The sequence below is a fragment of the Orbicella franksi genome, chromosome 10, assembly GCF_964199315.1.
Source record: "Orbicella franksi chromosome 10, jaOrbFran1.1, whole genome shotgun sequence".
Classification (NCBI taxonomy): Eukaryota; Metazoa; Cnidaria; class Anthozoa; order Scleractinia; family Merulinidae; genus Orbicella; species Orbicella franksi.
The window spans coordinates 818966-837180 of record NC_138154.1 but is presented as its reverse complement, the minus strand read 5'-3'; the positions used below and the strand labels follow the sequence as shown (position 1 = coordinate 837180).

Genomic DNA, 18215 nt, shown 5'->3' with positions numbered 1-18215 from the left:
AACTGGTTCATGCAACTAGAGGCTGTCTTAGTGATATTTACATCATAAGTAAGACACTGGTCAATATATATCCCTAGATCCTTGGCAAACGGAACTGGTGAGATAGTTTTGCCTAACAAAGATAATGAAATAGGAGGTAGCCTCTTTATAAGTTGTGCTGAGCCAACAACAACTAACTTTGTCTTGTCAGGGTTTATGAGTAGAGCATTTGTTGCACACCATTTACTGATATTCCTAAGATCTTGGTTTACAGCTGCCATAGCAATCGATGAATCTGATACAGAAAATTTATACAATTGACTATCATCGACATACGTGGCAGCTTGACTGTAGGTAATAGCACTAATTAAATCATTGATATAAATTGTAAAAAGCACTGGACCCAAGATTGATTCCTGAGGTACTCCATTTGTTAAGGGTAACATTTCTGAAACTGAATCTTTGTATCGTACCCTTTGATATCTACTAGATAGATAGCTGCTAAACCAGAAAACTGCTGAAACTTTAAGGCCAAGTTTTCGTAGTTTTTCAAGCAATAGATTATGATTAAGACTGTCAAAAGCTTTTGACATATCAAGCAGTACAAGTAACAAGGCTGATTTTTTGTCAATTGTTATCAAAAGATTGTCTGAAACATTTATGAGGGTAGTTTCTGTCGAATGCATTTTCCTATTACCACTTTGGTAGAGCAACAGTTTATCATTCGTTGTTAAAAATTCCACAAACTGCTTGTGTGCCAGTCTCTCACTTACTTTCGATAGAATGGGTAACAATGATATCGGTCTGTTGTTGGCCGGTTCTTCTGAATTGCCTTCTTTGGGTACAGGTATCACCTCAGCAATTTTCCATGCTTTGGGAAAGTCAGCCATTTGAAACGAACTATTTACCAGTCTAGAGATCACAGGTGCGATGCTCTCACAACTGTCTTTCAGGACATGAGCAGAGATTTTATCATATCCTGATGCTTTGTTGGAAGCTAAACTCTTAATGACAGACTTGACATCAGTTTCTTTTACATTTTGAAACTCAAATCCTTCTTGCTCAGCATGTAGGCCGGTTTCCATACTTTCTTCCCTAGGACCACATTCTTTATCGAAACCTTGATCCCTTGTTATCAAGTTCGCTTTATAGGCAGCAAGTTCGCCTACTGATGTGAAATACTTGTTGAATATATTTGCCAATGTCTTATGGTCCTCCAAAGTGCTTGGACGTTTAGCAATACCTCGAGACATGCATTGATTTAAGATCTTCCAAATGGCATTTGTATTTCCTCTGCTGTTAGCTATTTCGTTCCTTACAATTGACAAGTTAATGTGGAAATTGAGGAAGATGACGAAGGAACCACAGAGTGGTACATCAGAGTAATAAAAGAAGTTAAAGAAGGAACTTGTACGATGTCTTTTGATGGCTTTGACAGTTCGCACAACATACAAGTTGCAGTAGAAGAAATACCTTTGGAAGACATATTTCTCTAAGCTTCTGAAAGTGGCTGTCTTTTGAATTGTCAATATACTGATTTGCACAAAAGAAACATTAACAGTGATTTCTGTATCATTCATGCGGCAATGCAAAACATGTTAACTGGCTGCCTGGCTCCACCAGCCCCTATGGGTATTCCAGGCAGTTAGTACTCTAATTTTTACTCTTAATATTTTCATTGAAATTGTAATTTGTTCTTTAGTAAGAGTGAGTACAAATAAAGATTGATTAAAGCGAGGGTTTGCACACCTAATATAATAAGAACTTTATGTAGTATTAGTATATACCAAACAGGTGAATAGTGCTTTCCACGCATTCTGATTGGCAAGCTCAGAAGTGAGAAGTAAGTACTATTCACCTATGAGCAAATGTAGAAAAATAAAATGGCTTGCTGTTCCGCTAGGATTACTGAGGAGCCAATTTTATCGGCTCATCATTCAACTTGTGTGGTCTATATGCTAAAACAATTATTTACCAGTGTCAGTGAAAGTCGTGGATTATTCACTTCCACTTCGGTGAATAATTGTTAACTATTGCAAGAAAACCGTTTTTGATCCAAATTGTTCATGCCCAGATATTGGCGAAGGTAATGTGGCATTGTTCACCTGGATTAGCTTAATTTGGCTTTCAAAACATTTTGACAGTTGTCTACACAATATAAGCTGAGTCAAAATATCAGCTAGTCACCCTGAAAAATTGTTTTCTCCGGTAATACCTAACTTCTTCCTAGACTAATCTTCTGAAAACATTTACGTGCAACCTGAAAACTAAAGCCTTGTGGTATGGTAGTCTTGTATCACAACTTGGGGGTTCTTGTCACAGCTTTTTGTCAAAATACGATTCCAGTTAGATTAAAAAAATTGAACAGTGCATGCTTTAGGAAACAGAGAGAGGACAAGGTGTCAAAAACTAGTGACAATAGAATGATGTTGCTATTTAAATCAACACAGTACCGAGGGTTTTTATTGTATAATCATTAGCAATTTTACGTTGGTGGAATTAATATAAAGCACTGTTATAACGAGAAATATTTGGCGATAAAACACTATCAAACATTGTTGGGTGTCCAACATTTTGCCGTTTGGATATCTTATGCTTTCACGTTTGATACAATTTAAAGGTCGACAATCATTTGATCAAACGTTTCAAAACTATTGCTCGTTGGAAAGTGATCAAACATGATTGATACCATGTCACCACTCTGCACAACATCAACATGGTTGGTAATCAAATGATGCTTCATTGTGTGTTGTAGCCAAACATTTCCCGTTTGGACATGGCTTAAGGTTTTTGTTTTGCATTTTTTGGCAAGAACAAAGTTTTCTTCATCAGACTCATTCTATAATGTAAACTGCTTTCTTTTGGTTTTCTGCTCTGTTAGATACAGATTGTTTCGTTGATCAAATAGGCGCTGCCTCTTAATTGACAGATTTATTTGTTGACAAGAATCATGATTGACATAAATTATATACATTGATTTAAAGGTGTTAGGTTATTGTGTTTCAAACCAGTTTTTCAGTAGAATCGAAGTGGGAAAGAAGTTATTTTAGTCTGTCTGTTAAACCCGCTTACCTGGAGAATCTGTTTGTTAAACCCGCTTACCTGGAGAATCTGTTTGTTAAACCCACTCACCTGAAGTATCTGTTAAAGACTCAGTGCTAACCCGTAAAGTGCGACTGTTGTAACTACCCGCCACAGAAGTAAGTTGAAATTCAAGTTTTCTGAATTTAGCTTCAACATTTAAAGGGCATGTAAACCCAAAAATACAAGTTTTTCTTATTCGATGCAAACAGCAACGTAGAAAACGAATTTGGCATTTATTTTGCTCGTTTGGGTTTCATTAAGGAGAAAAACAGCTTTTACGAGAAAAAATCCACTTCCGGTGAAAACAATAGCCATCTGTCGTGATGTAAGCGGTGGAACACAAACATTGCGCAATAGGGATTCCATATGAGAATTCTATGGCGGATCGGGAAAGTGGGGAGTAGCTCGGAGGATCTTTTATTGGATGACAGCGATTCGAATTTGATGAATTTGTATGATAGTGATGTAGAAAATTCAGTTGTAGCCGTGGAACAATCTGGGCCTCATCCGTTTCAATCTGAGCCACGAAGGGTCTGACAAAACGATCAACAAGAAGCCAGCCCAGAACCAGATGACAACAACTCAGACCGTCTTGGAAACACAGATTGGTGTTTAATCATTTTGCAATTAAATTACATTTTTAGCAGATGAACATCAATTGAAGCCGGCGCATAGTCAGATTAGCACGCAAATAGAAGCTCACCAAATTTTGTTGTTGTCTTTTATCCCGACCTTTCTTGGGTGCATTAAAAGGTGCGAGTGTCAAGTATGTCAGCCAATGCCGACTGCTCTCGAAAGTGTTTGCTGCGCTGAAATCGGACAAGTCTGGCAAAAAGTAGAAAATCAGAGGCCAGAAATACAAATGAAATGTATTACCTAGCATCCATGATTTCAGTCGACCTGTCTTGATGTTTGGGTGCTTGAAACTGCTTATTACGCATTCAGGCAGCAGCACGACACAGGAAACGAGTAAGTTTACTTTTATTTTAACTATCGCGGTTCAATTGTCAGATTTACCTCTGCCGTAACTGGTTTTATTTTAGTACAACACTAGTGTAGATAGTTATTTCTCTGTATTTTTCGTGTAGGAGATTTCGATACATTGCCTATCGGCAGCTTGTTCGTTGGTGCTGGGGTTATCTTGGTAAACATGTCCGAGTTGCGCTGCCATCTTGTGCTGTAAACAAGATCCGAAGCACCTTTCCAGCCGATTTTGGCACCACGTATACTGGGTTAAAGCCACCAACCCAGTGAGGGATAAGAAGGTGATTGCTAATTTACATCATAATTATTGAAAATATCTTACAGCACTGGCAGCAATGGGCTTAACATATACAAAGGCACAAACGTGGTTTGCCGTAATTACCTTTCTAGTTACTCAATGATGTGTAAGCGTGACACATATTGTTCTACTGCTGTTTCTTTGCGGGGTTTCTCAAAGGAAGCAGAAATTATCTGTGTTGCGAAGAATAGCAGATAAAGTGGTTTACTCTATTAACCTCAAGCTTTTGAAGAGCTCTACTTCTTCTAGGCCTTTTATCGGCACTGTCAGCCATTTCCGGTTGTTTGCTGCCTTCATTTTGGATAGGCCACTTTCGTTTGTCGCGAGAATTTGTTGCTGCTGTATCGTCGGTACAGCACCAGAAAGTAAAGGACTTCGCTTTCTCAGCCCCATTTCTACCATGAAACTTTTTTCGTAACAATCCGGAGAAAAATGAATGTTGCAAATAACCGAATGCTCCGTCGGCTCTACAAAATCGGCCCTTTTCGCTAGGCTCGATTTGCGCCTTGAACAAATTTTACCCACTGCCGCCTCGAATTAGCGTCTTTTGGAAACTTATGCATAGTATGGCCTGTTTTGTTTGAATTACTGCAAAACTGAACGACACAGCATTTTACCATAATGAAGATGTAGTGTTTTTCCAAAAGAAACTATGTAAACATGTGCTTATTTCACAACGTGTTCAAGAAAGACCTTTGACTTCCCGTAACTAAAGGTCCACCAGTGACGTCATTTGCTAGATTGCGCAATTCAAGATGGCAGATGTGTAGAACTTTGAAGCGATTTTTCAACGTAAAAACGGGCTAAAGTGAACAAAAGATCTACAGATTTGGCAGATGTCATGTATGTACTAAACGACTATGTGGTCCCCAAAATAGCATTTTTTGGGTTTACATGCCCTTTAAGATTTATTTGTGTTTGTTCTAATTGCAAATCATAAATGTATTTCTTTTAGATCAAATAACTATTAAACCTTGGCTTGATACTATACAGTTTGTGGTGGTCTTTTGAGCTAGCCATTTCCATGTGCAACATTTCATTTGATTTCTGGGTTGTAACGAAGAATTATACAAGAGCACATGGCATAGGAAGCCTTAAAAGCCGCGAAAACTGATCAGAGAACTGCCAAAGGAACACTCACACGATGTGGAAAATCCTTAGCGAAGTTAAACTACAGTTAGCCTTTGACACTCTTGTGGAGAAGCACGAAAATTATTCACGATTACCCGACGATGAGTTTGAAGCACAAAGGGATGGATGGGGGAATGCCAAGAAGACTTTATGTCAATGGAAATGGGTGCAAAAATATATTTGGATTCTTTCTTGAGCAAGGGAAAGACCCCGTTGAAAACTTAAGATACATCTGCGCCTCAAAGGCGAAAAATAATAATGTTGATGGGCAGGGAAGTAGTGGAATTCCAAGCATGCAAAATAGATGACGACGCCCCTAGTGTAAGTTCTGGCAATAATAATCATCCAACTAACGCACAATAAAGCACAAGTTCCGGTAATGATAATGACCTGCCAAACAATGAAAGCAGAACCTTTGTTGCTATCCACGAGGTAAATAATAACATCCAAACTAACTCCAACGCTTCAACTGGCGCTTGTGGTTTCAAGATGGAAAAACCTAAAATGCCCAAATTTGCAGGAGATGCAAGAGATTACGCCATTTTTTGCGCCGATTTTAAGCATGCGATAGAATCGAAATACAGCAAGAGGGATGCGATAACTTTTCTTCGTACTTGTCTCAAAGATAAACCATTGGAGTTAATTAAAGGGATAGGTCAAGATTACGACGCAGCGTGGGATTATTTGGACTCTATTTACAGAGATCCAAGGTTCATTTCCAACACGAACACCCAAGACATTGTTAAGTTTAGAGCTCTACAGCCGGGCGAAGATGCACTATTTTGCGACTTAGTTCATTTAGTTAAACGAAGCATCAACACGCTCAAGGAAGTCGGAAGTCAAAATGATATGGACAATAGCCACATGTTGTCTATCATCGAGCAAAAATTGTGCCCAGATGATCGAAAGGTTTGGGCACGAGATTTGGTGTCAGGGGGAAAAGCAACTTTAAAACGACTGATGAACTGGATGAATGTAGAGATGAAATCTCATATGCGTGCCACTGCCCCACTGAGATCTAGCAAGTCAGTCTATGCGTTTCAAGTCGACACGCCCAACCAGAAGTGGCACAAATGCTGGTACTGCAAAAACCCGTCTCATTCACCAGATACCTGCCCTAAATTCACTGCACTCAGTATTGACCAGCATATCCGAGTTGCCAAAGAAAACCATGTCTGCTTTAGTTGCCTGAAAGCAGTAGGAAGAGAGCATTGAGTTGATAACTGCAGGAGATGTCAAAAGTGTACGAAATCTAACAATGGAAGGGAATGCATGCAATTTCATCATCTGTTGCTTCACAAGAGCTCTGCATTCAACATTGGCGTGCACATGGCATCCCTCTCTGAGCCACATGAAACTCTTTTGCTGGTGATAACATGCAAGATCTACAGACAAAATGGGTTCCAAAAGCAAAGCAACACTCTTCTTGACTCTGGAGTGCAGGTCAGCCTAATCTGGGAGGAGACAGCAGCTGCACTGGGGCTCAAAGGAAACGACACCGCCATAACAATTACAAAAGTGGGAGGAGAAGAGGAGACGATCAGGACTAAAGTTTACCGTGTTCCTGTGTCCTCACCAAACAACAGCGAAATGTTCTCAATCAAGGCGATTGGAATCCCGTCCATTAGTGAAAGAAGTGTCAGAAGTCCAGCTTAAACCAATCGCCAAGCTTCTCGGACTGGAAAATGAAAGGATACGCAGAGGCAAAGGTCCTGTTGATTTACTGATAGGAGTTGACCATGCCCAGATGCATACTGGACAGACCAGGCAGACTGGACAGTTAGTTGCAAGAAAAACCCCTCTGGGATGGGTGGTTTTTGGTGGACCGTCAGGAGAAACACAAGTAAATGGCCATGTCTGCCATGCAAGACTTGCTACACCAGTAGATGTATCAGATTTTTGGAAGACTGAAGCAGTGGAAGTGGAAGTTAAACCATGTATTTGTGAGGCTGACAAGCTAACACAAGCTGAAAGAGAGGAAGCAGAAATCATTTCCAAGTCATGTGAAAAGTTGGGCAAGCAGTGGATGGTACCGTACCCCTGGAGGAAAGACCCTATGCTGTTACCGGATAATAGGCCATTACAGTGAAACTGCTAGAAAGTATGGAAAGACACCTTAAGAAAGACCCAGAACAAGGATTGGCTTATGACAAACAGATGAAAGAAATGAAGGAGATGCAGTTCTCAAGAAAGCTGTCTTAAGAAGAAATGGATAACTAAAAGGACCAGTGCATTACGTTCCACACCATGCGGTGATTCGACCCAAGAAGAGCACACCTGTGCGAATCGTCTTCAATTTGTCCTCAGTCTATCAAGGTCACGTGCTGAATGATTATTGGCTGAAGGAGCCTGACTTGTTAAACAGTCTGTTTGGACTCGTCTTAAGGTTTAGAGAGAGAGAAGTAGCAGTGATGGGCGACATATCCAAAATGTATAACCATGTGCTCATCCCGGAAGGAGATCAGCATGTTCATTGGTTCCTCTGGAGAAATTTGGAAATGGAAAGAGAACCCGATGTGTATGTTGCAGTTAAAAATGTTCAGTAGGTAATTTTTTTAACTAGGTAAATTTATTATTTAACTAGGTTTTTTTTTTTTAACCAGGTAATTTTTCTCTTGCTCTGTTTCAGTCAACTAACTAAAAAGGGTTTTAATTTATGGGGTGTGGTTAAAAATAGGGGCCTGGTATTTTTAGGGGGCTCTAAAAAGAAAAGAAAAATAAAAAAAGGAGGAGAAAATCTCATTTCCTACTCTTCTCTTCATCTCTCCCTGCTCCCACCTACTTCTTCTTCTCTTTCACTATCTCCCTATTCTACGCCTACCTCTTCTTATTTTCCTATCTAATTATTAATTTCAAAGGAAGAAGGAAATTACAAGTACCTACCGTGTGTTGAACCCAAGACCTTCAGATTACATGTCCATCTCGATCTCCACTAGACTACACAGCTCAAGTTGAAAAAATTTCTTTTTTTTCTCCTAATTATTGCTTTTTTGGGTCCCAGACTCACCTCGGTCCAAACTTAATTTATGCAAAACGTGCACATGCGCACTTGGATGAAAACGGGACTTCGTTCATGAAAGCAATGGAAACTGCCACGTTTTGTGTCAGCAAAGACATGTTTTATGAGAAGTTAGATGCGCAAAAAAGCTCTAAAAAGAAGGAAAGCAAATTAACTGTGTTTATCGACAATCAATTTTACGACAAGGCAAAAAACTGGCTAAAGAATGACAGCAAAAATGAAGCAGAATTTGGACTAACCAAGACCGATGCAGCGGCCATTAAACGAAAGCAGTGGACGATTCAAAATAACAACATCTTGTCCAAAGACCGAAAATTGTAGTACCGAGAAGCCAACTTCACAGCATCTTATGCCAGGCTCACTCTTCAACAGCACACCGAGGAAGAGATAAAACTGAAGAATTTGTAAAGAGGACTTACGCCGAAATATCCCAACATGTAATAACACTTTTTGTTAGCCTGTGCCATCTACACCAACAGCAGAAAAGTGTAACAGACCATTTGAAACGGCCCATAACAAAACCACTCCAGGCGAGTAATTTTCTGTGGCATGTTGAGTTGGATTTGATCGACTTCCGAAATTTGACTTGTTCGTGTGGAAAAAATCACAACTGGCTTCTACATGTAACTGATCATTTTAGCAAGTATTCGTAGCTTTTTCCTCTGTCACATAAAACAGCCGACAAAGTATTAGAAGCAGTAACACAACTGTTTTGGCAGATTGGATTTCCTAAAACCCTTCATACAGATAATGGGAAAGAATTTAAAAATAAACACATGATTGACTTTTGCAATGAACACCAAATAGAGCTTGTGCACGGAGCTCCAAGAACCCCACAAACACAAGGACTCGTTGAAAGGAATAACAGAACTCTTAAGGAAAACTTGGCAAACATCTTAAAAGAAAAACAAGTGAGCTTAAACACTTGGTGCAATCATGTGGGAGAAGCTGCCTACAAAAGAAATATAACCAAACACCGCGCTGTATCAAGAACCCCATATGAGCTAGTCTTTGGCATTCTTCCCCATGAAGGACGAATAGGAACAACAACATCAGGAGAAGAATGTGCAGCTATGGAAGGAGATGGAGAACAAGAAGAGGAACCCGAAACTGAATGTCCTTCTATGGAAGCAGATGAAGAACAGGAAGATGAACATGAAATTGAATGTGTTGAGAATGCAGTTGAAAGAGAAGAGGAAGAGCCTACCAGAGTCTTAGAGGAAAACAATCCTGCTCCCAAAAGAAAGGCTCAAGATAATTTTTCCAAAGTCCGAAAACAAATGAAGAGCCAAACGAATGAAAAACAAAACAAATATAATGAAAAAATGAAAGCTGCAAGACCAAGTGTAAAAAAATTTGAAATCAATGATTATGTCTGTGTAAAAATTGACAAGGTTGATAAATGTAATCCACTTCACCCAAATGTTTTGTTTGGGAAAATAACAGAAATTGAGAACACATATGTTCGACTAGCAACCAAATTTGGGTAAATAACAACTCTCATTTCCCCCAGCAGGTTAACCAAATGCTGGAAACCCAATATCACTTTTGATTATACTAAACAACTTACTTTCACAGCAGCATGTAAGATGGCAGTGGAACAATAGTATTAGAGAATGAAAACTGATTTTCTCAAACTATAAAGTTTATTTTCCTTTATTTGTTTTGTTTGAATAGTAACAGCAAACCACAATTATATTAGTTATCTAACTGTTTAGTGTCTCCCCATTAAAGGTTGGTTGACTGACTAAATGACTGAGGGTGACCCCATTCGAGGTGGAATGACGGAACAACAATACTATTAAATATTGCCTAAACTACCTAAAAAAAGCTAACCGCAAGCAAACTGAAGTGAAAGCAAACCGCAAGCAAACTAGTGATATTCTGTCTTTGCGCCAAATAGTGTCACCCCTAACCGACACGGGCTAACAGGTAAAATCTGGCTAACCGGCACTCCAGCTTTGTCAATATCCGTTGATCTACTATGTGAAAATGAAGAACATCATAACAGATTAAAAATATCCAGGTAAAAAAATTTGTTTTAAAATTACCTAGTTAAAAAAATATTACCTACGTAAAAATCAAATTTACCTGAAGAAAAAAATTACCTACAACATGTACGTCAAAGCAGTCCTGACGTTTGGTGATACGCCAGCACCTGCAATGACTCAAATTGCATTAAGAAAAACAGCTGCAGAAAACAAGAGGGACTACCCGGAAGCAGCCGAGGTCCTCACAAAGAATTCCTATATGGATGATATTTGTGGTTCCGTAGACACTGTAGTGCAGGCTCGGAAGTTGACAGATTTAGACAAAGGGCTCGAGAGTGGAGGGTTTGGCGTGAAGGGCTGAAAGTCAAACAAAATTCTAACCAAGACAGAAAATCAGGAAAAGGGGTTCAAGATGTTCCAGGAAGATGTTGAGGAAAAGGTGCTTGGGGTGATTTGGAATTACGTCACAGATGATTTCAGCTTCAAAGTTAAAGTGGATTTACTGTGCCTGACAGATTATTCAGTAGACCATGGAGTAAAGATGACCAAGAGAACGCTTCTCAGCCAAGTTGCCCGCCTCCACGACCCCATTGGATTTGCTGCTGCATTCATCGTCAGAGCCAAGATAGGTTCGCAAGAGCTGTGGCAGATTGGTCTTCACTGGGACGATAAGCTTCCATATGATGTACAGGAAAAGTGGATCAAGTTCTTCAAGGAAATGAAGGAGCTTGACAAGACTGGTTTCAAGAGATGCCTGGTTCCACCTGAAACTCCAGAAGTACCGGTACTGAGTGTCTTTTCAGACACCTAACAAGAAGCATTTGGCGCCTGTGAGTACGTCCGTCCAAAAAATGAAACAAAGCACCTATGAAGTAAACTTCATTGCAGCTAAGTCTAGAGTGGCACCCCTAAAGCAACTCACAGTTCCACATCTGGAATTACAAGCAGCCGCTCTCGCCTCCCGCCTCGAGAAAACAATCGTGAAGGAGTGCAAGATTCAATTTGCCGATGTCAAATTCTTCACTGACAGCAGTATCACACTTACCTGGATCCAAAGTCCTTCCCACAGTTTCAAGCGGTTTGTCTCGGCAAGGGTTGGAGAGATCCAGACCAATTTGGACCCAAATCAATGGAAGCACATTCCCGGTGAAGAAAATGTAGCGGATGATGTGTCGCGAGGATTGCATGTAGAGCAGCTGATGGGAACATGGATGAACGGCCCTGAATTTTTGAAACTGCCAGAAGGGAATTGGCCAGTTCAAACAACTACACCGCACCAAGAAGACATGGAGCATCACCAAGTTAATGCTGTCAGTTCAGTCCCGTATGCAGATGTAGGAAAGGTAATCAATGTGAAGAATTTCTCCGGTTGGCGAAGACTGATACGAGTTACCGTGTGGATAAAGCGATTAGCTGAGAAGATACGCCTCAGGAGAAATGCACTCAGTGGACGAGAAGTGTTACTTTTGAAACACTGATTGTTTATCGATTTCCTCTGCAACTTCCTACTGATTTATTATCAGTTATTATTCAAGCCCAGTATGTGATTTCAAAATCAAAGTTTTCATAAAATCGTGATTTTCACACGTATGTAATAGTTCTAGAAATTTTGCCGCTAGGAAGTTGTCTTTATTGCGGGCACCACATTTCTCACAACACCCTAGTTTTTTCACGTAGCATAGGCGATATAAGATGACGCGCAACTTCTTTTAGTCAGAGATTGTTCATGAGGTTACACCGCTACCGTGCTACGATCAGAGGATCCAAGTTACCGCTATTTTAGGTGTATTTCACTGTCTCTCTGCTACCTTTTGGTGCGAGTTGTCAACCAAAGTACGTAAGTTCTTGTCGTTGTAGTCGTTTGCTAAGTCACGAATTGTTAGTCCTTTCTTTGTCACCAAAAGATTTCATTTAGTTTATCTAGGTTTTGTTGAAGTCGCTTTCACAGCACTACTATTGCTAAGGCTTATTGTCAAGTTGCCTTATTAGTCCAATTGTCATATGATTACCAAATTGTGATTCTTTCACCCTATATTTAGCTATTTTGCGCGATAGCCGTTGATATCTTTGTTTGTTACAACAAGAGTTGTTATCGTCTCAGTTTTACTAGTTTCAAGTATCAATTGTCACATTCATTTGTTTCACGCTGTGGTCTTGTTAGTTTTATCGTGATTTTTCTATCCTGTTAGATTTGTATTTTATGCCTTATCTAAGTAGGACATATTCTTAACTATCGCTTTTCAGTTCAAACCTACTACTACTACACCTACTTGTACAACTACTACTCCTATTCACATCTGCTACTACCACTTGCGATCAACTGGTTTTCGCTGCTTCTTCAGTCACTACCTATTGTGAACTAGATCTACGGACTTGATCTGTCATTAAATCAGTTTGAATCTACCAAGTGGAGTTCAAATATCTCGCACCGTGCTACCCCTGTAGTTGTTTAAGACTCGAGTAAAGGCAACCTCTAGAATCTTTACAATTACATTAGTTTGAATTTGGCGGCGATCCTTATTCGAATTGAGCAAACCTGCAACGAATTCTGAAGGAATTCGAAAAATTAGGCTACGTCTTGGAGACCACACAATGCCAATCCGATATCTGAATTAGAGTAATCACCCATGTGCGAGCTGCTTATCTGTGGTCAAACAAACCTGTCACCGCTGTAAAGGGTCAATCAAGACACCAGAAATGGAAACAAAGAAGGCACGCAGCAGGGCAAAGGTAATAGTGACTAAGAAGATTAATGAAATTTCCGGTCTAATGACTGAGGAAAGCAATGCAGATGAAGTAATAAAAAAGTCAGCCAAACTAGAGCATGCGTTTAAGAAATTTCAAGAGGCACGCGACACGTTTCATAGTCAATTAGAAGATCCAGAGCCGATCGGAGAATCTGGAAATTATTACGAATCAGTTCTCAGTGAAGTAGAACAGCTACAAGAAAACGTAGATGTTTGGCTAGCTGGGGTGGAAGCTTCACGCTTCCTAAGATCTTATGAGATAAACCCTGAAGACAGCATTTCAAACGCTTTTTTAAGGACCATCATATCACGCTCATCGTGTTCGTCATGCACATCGCATAATTCTTCTGCTAGCGCCAGAGCAAGAGCCGCAGCAAAAAGGGCTATTTTAAAAGCTACACGAGATTGAAGAAATGAAATTACGTTAACGCAAAACTCAATTAAAATTAGAAACTGAAATAGCAAAGGCCAAGGCCGAAAAACTGGTTTATGAGCATGCCAAGAGTGAGACCATCGCAAAGTTACTTTCGGAAAATGAGCAAAATAAGAAAAGCATTTCATTCCTGCAACCCTTGGCAACACCGCATGAAGACCGGTTTATCTAAGACCAGACAACTGCTGTAGAGGCCAAACCAGACATGCATGTACCCAATGAAACCAGCCATGAAAATTCAGATCAATTGGCAATAGATCATGAATCCAGCAAACCTAGAAGGTTCCCTTTTCCCATGGAAGATCCCCCCTAACGAGACAAGGCCTTCCTTAAAACCCACAAGCTCCTGAATGGCAGAATAAGACTCCCAAATATTCGCCTCTCAGTGCAGTCGCTAAGAGCACGCCACAGACTATCCATGTCCCCCCTGTTAGTTGTGATACACAGCTTCTCCTGAGACAACAACAAGAGACTATTATGGCATTGACACTACCTCAACCTGACATTCCTGTCTTCACCGGCGATCCAGTGGAGTACTGTGACTTTACCCAAGCTTTCGAGAACCTCATTGAGAGAAAAACTAGCAGTCCAAGCACAAGGCTCTATTTACCTCCTGCAGTGCATGAGTGGACAGGTACAAGACCTGGTACAAAGCTGCCTAGCCATGCAGGAGGATAGAGGCTATAAGGAAGCAAGAAAGCTATTGGCAGAGAGGTATGGTCAGTCATACAAAATTGCTACAGCGTACCTTGACCGCATTATCAATGGCCAGTCAATCTGCTCTGAAGATGGTTCCGCACTGCAGAAGTTCTCGATATTGCTCACCAGCTGGAGAAACATGTTAAAGGAGATCGGCTACCTTAACCGCCTAGAAAAGGAGGAAAATCATAGACCGGCTACCTTATCCACTTAGGCTAAAATGGCGTGAGCTGGTTGACACTATTACGCACAAAGAAGCAAGAGACCCCAACTTGAAGGACATTACAGACTTTGTTGAGGCCAGATCGAGGGTGAACAACCATCCTATTTTCGGCAAGATTCAAGGTGAACCGAGCCAATCTAGTAATCTCAAGCACAACGACAGGTCAAAAAGGGATGCAAGGTCATTCGCAGTGGACATTCAGCCAAAGCCACCCTATTCGCCATCAAGCACTTCAGAGACGAAAGTATTGAAGTGTCTCTCATGTGACAAAAATCATTGGCTTTCACAATGCAGCGACTTTAGAAAATTATGTTTAAGCGATCAACTCACGTTTGTGCGTGCTAAAAACTGTGCTTAAATTGTTTAGTATCGGGAGACTTTGTACAAGACTGTCCAAGACAAAGCTTCTGATGCATTGAAGGCTGTACGAAAAAGCATTCTACCTTTCTACATGAGAAGGAACAAACCCAGGAAGTAATGCCACCACAACCAAATCAGAGTAACAGGGCTACAAGCACCGAAAGAAACGCAACCGCAATGCAAGTGAGTAATGGCTACGTCCAAAGTGGGACATTTCAAGCATCCAGCAACTCCTCCATCGTAGGATTATCGATTTTGCCTGTGAAGGCTAAAGTGAAGGGCCAAGACAACAAAGTGCTAACATACACGTTCCTGGATTCTGGATCAAACACTTCATTCTGCACTGACGCGCTACTCAGAAAACTTGATGTCAAGGGAGTGAAAACCACCCTTTCACTTACTACGATGCAAACAACCAATGAAGCAATTGAATGTTCTCTTGTTAACCTAGAAGTTTCCGATCTCAGCAACCACAACTTAACCGAGCTACCCATGGTCTACTCTAGACCCAGTCTTTCTGTATCAACCAACGCTATTGGTACACAAGAAGACGTGAACTGCTGGCCACACCTTAAGGGTATCACAGTACCCAACATCGAAGCAGAAATTGGCCTTTTGATTGGCAGTGACGTACCACAAGTACTGCAACCAGTGGAAGTGAGGGAAAGCAAAAATGGCGGTCCCTTTGGGACACGTACCGTTCTCGGATGGGTGCTTAATGGACCCCTTGGATGGACAGGGTCTAAGGAGCCAACCGCTAACCTCGTTGATGCCAATGCTAACCTCAGCAAGCAATTTGAAGATTATTGTAATCTAGAATTTAACGACTTGAGCTACGAGCCCAAGATGTCGATGTCCCAGAATGATCGACGTGCATTAGAAATCATGGAAAGTACTGTGAAGCTTTCGAACGGTGATTATGAAATCGGTCTGCCATGGAAAAATAATCCACTAGTTTTGGAGAACAACAAGTCCCAAGCCAAATCCAGACTGCAGGTGCTAAAGAGACGCCTTCAATGAGATGAAACCCTTCGAGAGGAATACAAGGATTTCATGGATGACCTGCTACACAAGAATTATGCCGAAAAGATAACCGGCACGGACTTGTCTTTGAAAGACACATGGTACTTACCGCACCATCCAGTATTTCATCTGCAGAAGCCAGACAAGGTCCATGTCGTATTTGACTGTTCAGCAAGGTATCATGGCACTTCTCTCAACGATCAGCTGTCACAGGGGCCGGATCTAACCAACACGCTGGTTGGTGTGCGAACACGATTCCGACAGGAACCAGTTGCCTTCATGTTGGACATAGAAGCAATGTTCTATCAAGTTCAAGTTCAGCCAAGCAACTGTAACTATTTGCGATTCCTTTGGTGGCCAGGCAGTGACCTAGAAAAGGAGCCAGAAGAATACCGAATGTTGGTCCATTTGTTTGGCGGCGTTTCGTCCCCAAGCTGTGCGAACTACGCCTTGAAGAAAACCACTGACCATAACAGAGAAGACTTCGACGTAGCCGCAGTGGAGACTGTAAAGCGAAATTTCTATGTAGATGACTGCCTTCATTCAGTTGCAACAAACACACAAGCTGTTTGTTTGGCAGGACAACTCTGTGAGCTACTATCCGAAGGAGGCTTTTCCCCAACCAAGTGGATATCCAATTCAAGAGAAGTAATCAACTCTGTTCCTGAGTCAGGAAGAGCACCCTCAGTTAAGGATCTTGACCTCAACAAGAATTTAGCACTAACTGAAAAAGCCTTAGGCATCCAGTGGAATGTTCAAGCAGACACCTTTAGTTTCAAAATCACTAGCCAGGAAAAACCAGCTACCAGAAGAGGAATTCTGTCCATTGTCTCTTCAATCTACGATCCACTGGGTTTTGTATCCCCATGTATTCTACCTACCAAATCTAGCCTACAAGACCTGTGTCTTAAGGGCCTCGGATGGGACGACCAGATCCCAGAACTTAGCAAACACAAATGGCAAGCCTAGCTTAGAGAACTGCCTAAACTGGAACAATACGAAATTCCCCGATGCTTCAAACCACCAGACTTCTCAGACGTCCACCAACGCGAGCTTCATCACTTCTCAGACATGTCTAGTAAAGGCTATGGAGCAGTTTTGTATCTCCAACAAATCGACGTGAACGGTAAAGTCCACTGTTCCTTTATCATGGCAAAGTCAAGATTAGCTCCCCTAAAGGCAATGACGATTCTGAGAATGGAATTATCTGCAGCAGTTTTAGCAACAAGATTAGACCACATGATCAGACAAGAACTTGATTTGCCCGTTGAAAGCTCTACCTTCTGGACCGACAGCACTTGCGTTCTTCGATACATAGGGAACAAGCACAAGAGATTCCAGATCTTTGTCGCCAATTGTGTTTCCGCAATATTGGACCAGTCCACAGCAACCTAATGGGGATATGTTGAGACATCGCTAAATCCAGCTGACGAAGCATCCAGAGGGATGACAGTTGACTCGCTGTTAATGAACGATCATTGGTCACAAGGACCCCCCTTTCGAAAGCAACCTAAGGAGACCTGGCCGTAAAGACCCGCTGATATCGGCGAGATCTCCGACAGCGACCCAGAAGTCAAGAAGACCGTTGAAGTATTTGCAAACAAAGCAAACGATCAAAGCAACATTAATGAGGCAATCGAGAAGTTTTCCTCATGGACCCGCCTGAAGAAAGCTATGGCCTGGATGTTACGTCACAAGCAAAACCTAAAGAAGCAAAGTCAGTGCCGCAAGGCAAAGGAAGATGTCGGCTACCAATCAGATGTCAGTAAAATCACACCATTGAGTGTGTCTGAAGTCAACGAAGTAGAAAAGGAAATCGTCAATTTCGTGCAGAAACAAACCTTCAAGGAAGAATTATCAGCTTTAAGTCAAGTCAGTCGAGCCTGCAAGGAGACGGAGAAAACAGCAACTAAGAATCCTACAAAGAAGAGTAGCAGTATTTACAAGCTTGATCCTGTTTTGGAAAACGGCCTCATCCTTGTAGGAGGAAGTCTGCACCAAGCACCAATTGAGAATGATGCTAAACACCCAGTGATTCTTCCAAGAAAGCATCACATCATCAAGTTAATCATCAACCACTACCACCGAGCCTCTGCTCACTCTGGAGTTGAGTACACACTGTCTTTGATCAGACAGAAATATTGGATTGCCAGGGTGCGATCAAGTGTACGCAACATGGTCAGTGCATGATTCAATTGCCGGTGATGTTAAGCACCAGTAATGCAACAGAAAATGGCAAGCCTA

At 41.2% G+C, this 18215-nt stretch overlaps 4 protein-coding genes and 1 pseudogene across 4 annotated transcripts; all 5 read left to right on the top strand.

Moving 5' to 3' along the window:
• The first annotated feature begins 5577 nt into the window (after window positions 1-5577).
• Window positions 5578-8882, top strand: LOC145500236 (uncharacterized; annotated as a pseudogene).
• A 279-nt stretch (window positions 8883-9161) lies between these two features.
• Window positions 9162-10077, top strand: LOC145499521 (uncharacterized). The gene has a single exon (XM_081479037.1). It carries the CDS (start codon window positions 9272-9274, stop codon window positions 9983-9985), a length of 714 nt encoding a protein of 237 aa, XP_081335163.1. The 5' UTR covers window positions 9162-9271; the 3' UTR covers window positions 9986-10077.
• Window positions 10078-11337: 1260 nt separating this feature from the next.
• On the top strand, window positions 11338-11964 carry LOC145500234 (uncharacterized). Its single transcript, XM_081479751.1, has one exon. It carries the CDS (start codon window positions 11338-11340, stop codon window positions 11962-11964), a length of 627 nt encoding a protein of 208 aa, XP_081335877.1.
• Window positions 11965-16001: 4037 nt separating this feature from the next.
• Window positions 16002-16940, top strand: LOC145500185 (uncharacterized). Its single transcript, XM_081479666.1, has one exon. The coding sequence runs from the start codon at window positions 16002-16004 to the stop codon at window positions 16938-16940; it is 939 nt and encodes a 312-aa protein (XP_081335792.1).
• A 102-nt stretch (window positions 16941-17042) lies between these two features.
• On the top strand, window positions 17043-17366 carry LOC145500184 (uncharacterized). Its single transcript, XM_081479665.1, has one exon. It carries the CDS (start codon window positions 17043-17045, stop codon window positions 17364-17366), a length of 324 nt encoding a protein of 107 aa, XP_081335791.1.
• Window positions 17367-18215: the final 849 nt, after the last annotated feature.

Coding starts and splice junctions, on each gene's coding strand:
- LOC145499521 (XM_081479037.1), top strand. CDS start 9,272: ATGATTGACTTTTGCAATGAACACCAAATAGAGCTTGTGCACGGAGCT.
- LOC145500234 (XM_081479751.1), top strand. CDS start 11,338: ATGAAACAAAGCACCTATGAAGTAAACTTCATTGCAGCTAAGTCTAGA.
- LOC145500185 (XM_081479666.1), top strand. CDS start 16,002: ATGGATGACCTGCTACACAAGAATTATGCCGAAAAGATAACCGGCACG.
- LOC145500184 (XM_081479665.1), top strand. CDS start 17,043: ATGTCTAGTAAAGGCTATGGAGCAGTTTTGTATCTCCAACAAATCGAC.